This window comes from Phaseolus vulgaris, chromosome 5, assembly GCF_051622355.1.
Source record: "Phaseolus vulgaris cultivar YP4 chromosome 5, ASM5162235v1, whole genome shotgun sequence".
Lineage (NCBI taxonomy): Eukaryota > Viridiplantae > Streptophyta > Magnoliopsida > Fabales > Fabaceae > Phaseolus > Phaseolus vulgaris.
Genome location: NC_143502.1, coordinates 5,687,273 through 5,696,409, shown reverse-complemented (window position 1 = coordinate 5,696,409; position 9,137 = coordinate 5,687,273). Strand labels below are relative to the sequence as shown.

Below are 9,137 nucleotides of genomic sequence, written 5' to 3'. Positions count from 1 at the left end.
CTCTTGGGAGGTAGGGAACGAAAGGGAGATCAAGTTTTGGTAAGATAGATGGGTGAGTAGTACGACCTTAAAGGACTCATTTCCGATACTTCATTCCATCTGTTCCATCAAGGAAACTTCTATATGGCAGGCAAGGGAGAGGTCAGAAAATTCAGGGTGGGCATGGAAGATTAAGTGTTGAAGAAACTTGTTTGAATCAGGAAACTCAGCTAAAGCAAATTCTGGGAGACCAGAGGGCATGGGTGGACAAGGAGGACTTTTGGGTATGGATAGACAGAGAGACAACGGTGTTCACGGTTAAATATGCTTACAAAATCCTTAGGGATGTCTCTCAGGTGGAGGAGAGGGAGTTGTTTGTGGGTTTCTGGAGGTTGAAGGCATAACCTTCTACACAACTCACGGCATGGAGGGTCCTAGAAGACAAGATATCGTCTAAAGAAAATCTGGAAAGGAGGGACCAGCAATATCTGCTGCTTGTGTAGAGAGGAAGAGGAAACTACGTCTCACCTCTTTTGTACGTGTAGAGTTTCCTGTCTCGTGTGGTCTAAGTGCTACGAGTGGGTGGAGGTGGTTTTGATGGAACATAGGGAGCCAAAAAATCACTTCTTAAGCTTTAGGTTGAGCGGAGTTAAGGAAAGTGTAAATCAAGTTTGGGGGTGTGTGGATAATAGTTGTAGGACAATTGTGTAAACACAGGAACATGAGGGTGTATAGAAGAGGCAGGATTGACCCCATTGATATCTTTGCTTTGTCACAACTGAATGCCTGATCTTGGGTTGTGTCCAAAGCGCGAGGCGTTTGCTTTTCTTTCTCAGATTGGTGTCTTGAGCCATTTGTTTGTTTGATAACTGTTAATTTCTCTAGGAAATTTATTTCTTGAGCGTAGGCATTAGTATTTTGAACGTAAGGTAAGTCTTTTGTATACAGGTTGAGGTATCCCTAAAATACCTCCTATTAATCCATTTGTTTTTTGTTGACAAAAAAAAAATTAGATCTTATATGAGAACCAACATTTATCTTCCTTCCTTCCTCTTCTTTTATCTTTTTGTAATATGTGGGGGATTGTTGTAAAATTGAATCTGGATATCACAAAAGAAAACAGAGTACATAACATTGAGGATGACTCTGCATATTTTTCGATGACTATGCATTTTGCAATAAGTTTCAGGTCCATATCTAGATTTAGAAAGGTGGACTCCTCAAACACAAACAAAATCGTAGCTAGATCTTCTCCGCGAGTCACGAACCACTCCAAGGATGATGCATTGGGCTTCCCTCAGATGCTTCCAGAGTTGGTTCCGCAGTGATTGGAAATGGAATAGGATTTCAAGATGGTTACTAAATTTGGGTCTTCCTCCATCTATAAATAGGTGTTTCTACATTGCTCCAAAACATACACTTCTCACATTTTCTTCTCTCCTTTTCTACTTCTCTTTTTTTTTTACTCTTACGAGCTTGGTTGCTAGTTTTGAGATCCTCACTATTATTAGAGAAGTTGTTATATCATGAGGAACTTGTGCAACACACTACAAATTAGTTTTTACAATCCACATATCAGAAAATCAACATTATTCATGTTCTCAGTCTTACTTTGCTAAAAAAACATGTTAGTGATAACATTTTCTATCTTAACATAAAAGGAATACATGGTCAATTTTTTAATGGATCTCTTTGAAAAAAAAACCATGTTGAGTGCATTAATGTAGTATATTTGTATAAATTTGACGAGGTATCTTAGACTTTCCAAGTATGCGGGAATTGATGCTTCTTCCTGGTTTTACCTCCTTGGGGGAAAAGCCCTACATTGCTTGAGAACAAAGTAAAGGCATATAAAGGCAATGGTAATCAGTACTGGAGTTAATTAATTAATCTATTCACCATCACAATGAACAGGAAACAACAATCTCGGAGCAAGCTTTCTCCAAATTCCTTTCTTAATTTGACAAATGTACTTAGCATGCATGTATTAAGGTTTCTTGTCCCTAAATATTAAGTCACGTTGGACCGTACTTGAAAAATGAAGAAACTTAAAAGCCAACTTGACCGAAAGAAGAGTGAGGATAAAAAGGGGAAAATATAAGCTGAAGAAAAGAAAATCCTGAGGCAAATGATTAAGATAATCAATGCGCTTAATCAAAAGTTGTTTCCTTGTCTTCTTCCTTTTGCTTTTCATTAAAGCATATAATATCATGTAGTATAATATTAACATAACATATCATTTTCAATTCAATAACCTGAACACTGTAATTGGCCAACAACTAGACAATGTTTGCGGTGAGACAAAGCGCTTGAAAAACTAATGTTTCATAGATCTAGCTAGGGCAAGATATTGTGTGCCTGTTTCTTTGTTTGGTTTCTTTTCCACTAAAAAATAAAGAGCAAAAAAGAGTGAATGTTTCTTGCCTGCTTATCCTGTGACTGGTTTTCTTGGAAACTATTGAGTGTTTGTGAGGGGGAAGGGAAGAGGTGTGGGGACAAAAGAAGCTTCTGTGCTTTACTTTGTTAGAGAGCTATAGGGAATTTTTTACGAGACCCAAAGCTGTGAATGGGATAGTAAACTGAACACAAAGTGCTTGAATTGAACTGCTAATGATTTACATGTGCATGGAAGAACGTGCAGGCTTGACTGCTCAACTACCTTATTAGAAAAAAAACACTGTCAGTTACATATCATATACTTGTGCCCTAAATCAAAATGACTAGTCCATGCTTTGTAATAATAGTAATATCTATTGTAAATCATGCATGTTTAAAAACTAATGATAATTCTCCATTGGGGAACTGGATAATGAGAAGGAGGTTTTTTTTGTGGGAATTGAATATTAGATGTGAGGGTGGGTGATGTTATTTGTTTTTTTGGGTTAGGAGATACATAATCCATTATTTTATTATATGGTTAGAGTATCCTTAAAATATTATCCATTCTTGTGTCTAAATAGCCCATTTTTATCAAAATGCTAAGAAAATGAGTATAATTATACATTTACTAGTGTATGAAGATATCGTTAAAAAATAAAGTAATAAATGTTTTGAAAGAATGAAGATGGGGTAGGTTTGGTGATGCATCATCCTTCAGCTTTAAATGTTAAGACTATTAACTTTGTGAACATAAAGATAGAAGCTTCCTCGATATGTGCACGCATGGAAGTGCGTTGTATTCTTCCTACCCTTTAGGCTTTATTAGCTTTTCCTCTTTCCTTCTCTCTCTCTCTCTCTCTTTCTCACTCTGAGTACTACACTAGTGGAGTAAGGGAGCTTTCTTGCCAACTTGCAGATGCATAAAATTTCTCTGCAACCAATAAAGGTTGTGGCGCCACCCTTTTTTTAATCCTTGGGAAAGGGAAGCTTCATGGTCGTGAATCTATTCTCACATAGTCACATTGTAAATATCAGATAAAAAGAGACACAGAGAGAAATGGAAGACAGGGAGAAGGTATGTGCATGTGTGTGTGCTTGTGTATAAATGGATTATATTTCTTTTAAAGCAAGATTTAACACTCTGGAAGGTATGGCTACATATAGGGTCTTCATATATCTATGAATAAAATGTACCAAAAGATTACTACACATCGTCTAAAGCAGCAACAGAACCAAAAGGGTTGTCCCTCTTTTTTCTCTTTCCTCTTTTGGTTTCATAAGAATTACTGAGTTAGTAAAACTAATGTGAAAAATACATACTAGAAGCTAGTTGCACTAGTTTCAAATAGCAGTCATCAACAATACTAGTTTTTAAGGTTTTCAAGCTTTCTCTGTCTGTATTACAACTGCATCAACATCATGCATGCCCTCAATTAAGGTTGTCATCATAACCTTAATTTAAAACCTAGGCTGTTTAGAGGGACATTTTGTAATATAGGGTTGTATGTAATATTAATATCCTTGTTTAAGTATAATAAAGGTAAAATTCTCAGACAAAAAAAAGGTGGAAGTGTGGAAGTGAAATCTTCTGAGATAAGATGTACCCTTGTTGTTGTCTTGATCATCTTGTTCAGAGGGAATATAGAGCAGTAAAGAAGAGGAAAGATAATGAAAGACAGATACTCTCTGTCGGCTTCAACTCATCGCCTTAGGAACTTCAAGAGAAAGGATCATCTGGCAGTGTACCTCCATACACTTGAAAATGACTTAGCATTTTAAAGTTCATTATTCTCTCTTTTACCTTTCTCCTTCACTGCTCTATCTTTCTAAATTCCGTGATATATATGCCTGGAGACCAACATTTGTCTTTCTTTCATTAAAAATAATTTAAATTAAAACATGTTTCGGTTGTTTTTCATTTTTCCCGAGAGATTTGATTCAATCATTAGGTAACTAACTAACTTGTATCAACTAACTTAAAATTATTTAGTAACCGTTAAAAAGGTTAAGTCATGATTTATAATATATATATACACATATATGTATAATAAATCATATTTCGTTGTATAATGATTGAATTTCCCCTTATTCTTCTAATGTATTTTATCTTTATCTGAAAAGAAAATTATTAGTTTTATTATATAAATATGTTGATCGCATTCTTATTTCTAATTTTTTTAGTTAGATTTTATTTTATTTTATCAATTATGCTTTTTTCTTATTGTACTAGTAAACCGCTTCCATAATATGATTTGTTTGGCACAGTTGATTATTACAGGAACTGGATGGAACTTTTCTATGTGAATATTAACGTAACACGTGTCACCTCTCAATACAAAGAAAAAGTATTCTAGGAAAAAAATTGCTTAATAGTGACGCATAGAATGTTTCACATATGATGTCAGACTAAAAAAAATAAAGGTGGGTCCAAGAAGGAATAAGATACAAAGAGAAACCATGAATGTGATAAAAAGAAGAAAAGTTTATTGCTTGCTTCCAATCTCATCCATCCCAACAACACATGCAGATCTAACAAGTGATCATCAGCAGAAGAAGATGAATTAATAAAATTGTAAACAAAATTCAGCATTAAACCAGTCACTAAGCAACGGAACATTGCAAAATATTGTAAAAGCTACAAGTGAGAATGCTCACATTCAAGCACATTCATGCGTGCTCTAATTATATTTGTCAGAATAAGACTTTGGTTTAATTTGCCATGCAAAAGGCATTATACCACCACATAACAGTGCTTGAGGGAGGAAATAACCCTCGTAAGAACTGCTGATTTCCAAGACCAAATTCAAAAACCCTATGGTACTATTTAAGAGAGTTTCACATCAAGTCACCAATTACACATAACATAACCAAATGATCTAGTTAAAACTATAATTCTTACTCACCCAAATGGTGATCCTCTACCTTGTGCCATTGTACCAGTGCTGATCATAGGACTCATCCTTTCAGCCTGAAGAGGAGCTCTTCTTGGTGATGGCCTTTCAAGCTTCATAGATGTGTCAAACTTTTTTTCCCCCACTACAGCTTCACCCTGAAGCACAGGCTTTGAGTCATAGATATCTGACATGGGATCAATGTCAGTGCTGCCTCTATCCAATGATCCTTGTGGTGTAATCTGAATATGGTCGCCTTTGAAAGGGTCATCTTGAGGACCAAGGCAAGATGAGGCTGGCCCTCCCAGATCTTGGAGCCTGAGATCATCACTCCAAATCAAAGGGCTCTTCCCACTCCCACTGTAAGGGTTGGATCTCTTCTTCCCCAGACACAAACTATCATTGATTGACATAAATCCATGATCAACGGGTGGCTTCTCCATGTTGTGCTGAAGGTCAATTTGGTCACCACCATAAATATTCTCAAGATCTTGAAAAGAAGAATAGCCGAGAGGGGAACCAAACTCCTTCAACACCCCCATGTCAGGAATTTGATGAGGTACAATACCACCCTTTAAGTTAGTGGCCGCAGATGCCATGTTTTCACCAGCAAGTGTTTGATAAGCCTTCTCCAATATGCTCTGCATGTATTTTCCTTGAGCCTCAATCCTCAGCTGAAGGTGTTTTTGAACCTGCCAGATAGATACACCTAAATCCATGTACAGACATATATGTCCATTTAAAATAGAGACTTGGAGACCCAATCAGTGCATGTTTGGAGGGAATAATGATTTACTTTCAAAAATATTTCTAAGTAAAAATAAACCATTATTTCCTCAAAATAAGTTGAACCAGATATGCACTTATTTAAGCATCCTGCAAGGGTAATAGAGTTATAATTACCTCAAGTTGTTCATGCAATCTTCTCTGCACCTCTATTTGCATCCTAATCGCATCAACCATGTGTGAGTTACTGTTTCATACAGTGTTCACACATACATTCCACAAGAAAACCCGGATCCCCCCACGGCCCAGCAAAGAATCAAAAGAAAAACTCAGGCGAAGGTGGAAAATTATTCTGTTCAAAATCGTTTTGCATGCAAGTTGAGTCAACAGATTTAGATGAAAGAACTGAGGCATACTCATTCATGTTGCGGCCAATCATGGCTGAGGAGGAAGCAGTATTTCGTTGCAGTTCTAAAGCCGAAGCTGCATGTCAGTGAAAAAAGATTTACTCAATATAAAAAGAACTATCATGAAGTGTAAAGATCAGAAAAGTTTCAGACCCAAAAAAACATTGAGGAACCCTAGAAAGAAGAGTCACCTCTCATACCATCCTTAATCGAGTGATCATTGAATTCCTTGTGGGGCTGCTTGCCAAGCCTAAACTTCTAAATGCAGACAACAAAATGAAAAAAAAAATTAAAGATAAAGAAAAAACGAAAAGAAAGAGAAACATCGAGCCAGCACGAGACATTGGCAGTGTCATAAAAGTGTTCCCAAAACATAAAGCAAAATTAAAAGCATGAAATATGGTTTTGTATTGATCAAACCTGAAGGTGGCTCTTGAGGTGGTAAAGGGTGAGACCCTTCACACCCATAACCCTCATGATGGTTTTAGGAGTAGCCTCTGCAAATTAAAAAGACACAAACATATGATTACTCAAATTATCATTGAGATCATATTATCATCCAAACATAGATATGCATATAAGCACATGTTAAGAGGGAAAGTGTGGTGAGAAAGGGAGAGAAGAGTACTATCAGGGCCTCCAAGCTGAGTAACAGCATCAACAAAGCGTTCATGGAGTTCAACAGTCCAACGGAGGCGAGGTTTTGGGTCAGTGGTGAGGACAAGACCCGAGTCTCCTTGCACACACATGGGTCGGTCATGAGAATTCATAGTTGAGGGCTTCTTGGGAGGGAACATTCTCTCCATCTCTCACTTTCTCTCTCTCTCTCTCTCTGATGAGAGGCTCTGAGGAGGAATACTGCAGAGATTCAAGAACAAATGCGATGCAAAATAGGGAGAATAGGGTGCGTTTTGAAGAAGAGAGAAGGGTGTGAACGGCTTTGGTTACCTCCTCAGGTATAAAGCACAATGGAAGGAGCTAGCATTACTTAAAAGAATATGTATTCAATATGTCAAATTTCTTTATAAAATAAAATAAAGCTACCCTATTATTCCAACATGCAGACCTTCCTTTGTTAAAAGACACCTCACACACACACACTCTCTCTCTCTCTCTCTTTAACCTTCATTACTATATATAATGAACACGTATAATTTATTACATTCCAAAGAGAGATACCCTTTATTAAATTTTGTATGCATAGATAGAGAGCTTTTGGAGGCATCATGAGGGAGACCCTGATCATGCAATGATAATGATGGACAATATTATGAACTGAAATTTGGTCCACTATCTCTTATACTATATGAATTCAACTATATGTTTTGCCTGCTCCATGCATTATGCATATAATCTCATATTTGGCAGTTTATGTATGCATGGGGCATTTCGTGGTACGACACCCTTTTTAGCATAATAATTAGTACGAACCCATCTATGGCCTATCAGCTACATTGGTAATAATAGAAAGCACTGGCTTTATGTCATTACCAAGGAAAAGTTCTCAATCATATATTTCACAGAATTTTTTTGTATTTTAGGTTTGATCTTCATTGGAATAAGATCCACTGGGATCAGTTACCTGATTAACAACTCCTTATCTAAAAATGTAATTAATTTCATGTCCTCTAATTAATTTTGCAGGGAGTTAAAAATTTATATGAAACTATATATATATAACTTGTAGTGTACATGCATCACAATTAGGGTAGCGTGAATTAATGTCATGGAATTGTAGTAATTAACAACGTTAAATGTGCCAAATATATTGCCTTTGTTGAAAGTGTTAAAAACAGTTTTTTAATCTTAATTTTTTTTTTCATTATGCACGAGATTTATTACATATAAAAAAAATATTTGGACAAACTCAAAAATTTTATGTGTGATTAAAAATATAGTAGAGTACTAAATTAATATTTTTGTTTAATCAATTAATTCTTCTATCATGTATATTTATTCATACAATTCCACCACATAATTTTCTTTAGTAATATCTAATACAATGTTGGGATTTAGTTGTAAAGAGGAGTCTTTTAAATTAATCTATTTGTCGGAGATATGTGTTTGTGGTTTGTTTATGATTTTTTTATTTTGAATTTTGATATATTCAGTACAAGAAAATCATGATATAGAAACTAATTTTAGAAAAAAAAATAATTAGTTGGTAAAGTGACTAAATTAGAAACCATTTTAAGGACTAAATAATTTTTTGGTTTCTAAATTAATTTCTATTATTTTTAAATGATTTTAAAATTGATATCTAATTAGCAATCAAAGTTTTTGGTACCAAATTTAGTATCTAAATAATTGGTAGTTAAAATCTTGATTGCTAATTAGATAACTAATTTAGAAACCAATTTTTTTTTTTAGTTTCTAGAATGACCTATATAAAATTTTATTTTATTTTTCTTTCTTAAAGCTTTTGTAAAAATTGGGTGAGACATATCCTAAATAGTAATTAATAATTAATAACTCAATAATAGGCCAATAATGTTAATCTATAATTTACTTTTTTTATTAATAATAATATATGCTTTATTACCCACTTCCATTGAAGACATTCGTTTCTTTTCCTTGTGAATTTTTAAATTGATTCCAAAAGCTTAAGATCCGATCGTGGATCAAGATGCTGAGAATTCAAACCACGATTACTCATTCTGTGGTTAATGTTTGGAAAGGATTCGTAAACTATTTTGTTTGACAGGTACTCTTCTAATAGAACTCGTTATAAAAGCAAAGAAAGAAAAAGGATGAA

At 35.0% G+C, this 9,137-nt stretch overlaps 1 protein-coding gene across 4 annotated transcripts; it reads right to left on the bottom strand.

Annotated features, from left to right (window-relative positions):
- Window positions 1-4,919: 4,919 nt before the first annotated feature.
- APL (Homeodomain-like superfamily protein) lies at window positions 4,920-7,500 on the bottom strand. 4 transcript variants are annotated; one of them, XM_068643251.2, is made up of 6 exons: window positions 7,011-7,500; window positions 6,803-6,879; window positions 6,574-6,640; window positions 6,392-6,458; window positions 6,153-6,195; window positions 4,920-5,941 (listed from the first exon to the last, which is right to left on the bottom strand). In XM_068643251.2, exons 1-6 carry the CDS (start codon window positions 7,186-7,188, stop codon window positions 5,258-5,260), a joined length of 1,116 nt encoding a protein of 371 aa, XP_068499352.1. In that variant the 5' UTR covers window positions 7,189-7,500; the 3' UTR covers window positions 4,920-5,257. The 4 variants fall into 4 exon arrangements, with proteins under 4 accessions (XP_068499352.1, XP_068499350.1, XP_068499351.1 ...); XM_068643249.2 differs by having other exon boundaries at window positions 6,153-6,222; window positions 7,011-7,499; XM_068643250.2 differs by having other exon boundaries at window positions 6,153-6,222; window positions 6,583-6,640; window positions 7,011-7,487.
- Between the last annotated feature and the right edge of the window lie 1,637 nt (window positions 7,501-9,137).

Excerpts from the sequence above, each read along its gene's own strand:
- APL (XM_068643249.2), bottom strand. The coding sequence starts at position 7,188 with ATGGAGAGAATGTTCCCTCCCAAGAAGCCCTCAACTATGAATTCTCAT. Across the intron at positions 6,880-7,010 it reads TCAGCTTGGAGGCCCTGATA|AGGCTACTCCTAAAACCATC; the intron begins GTACTCTTCTCT and ends TTTAATTTGCAG. Across the intron at positions 6,641-6,802 it reads ACCTCAAGAGCCACCTTCAG|AAGTTTAGGCTTGGCAAGCA; the intron begins GTTTGATCAATA and ends GTCTGCATTTAG.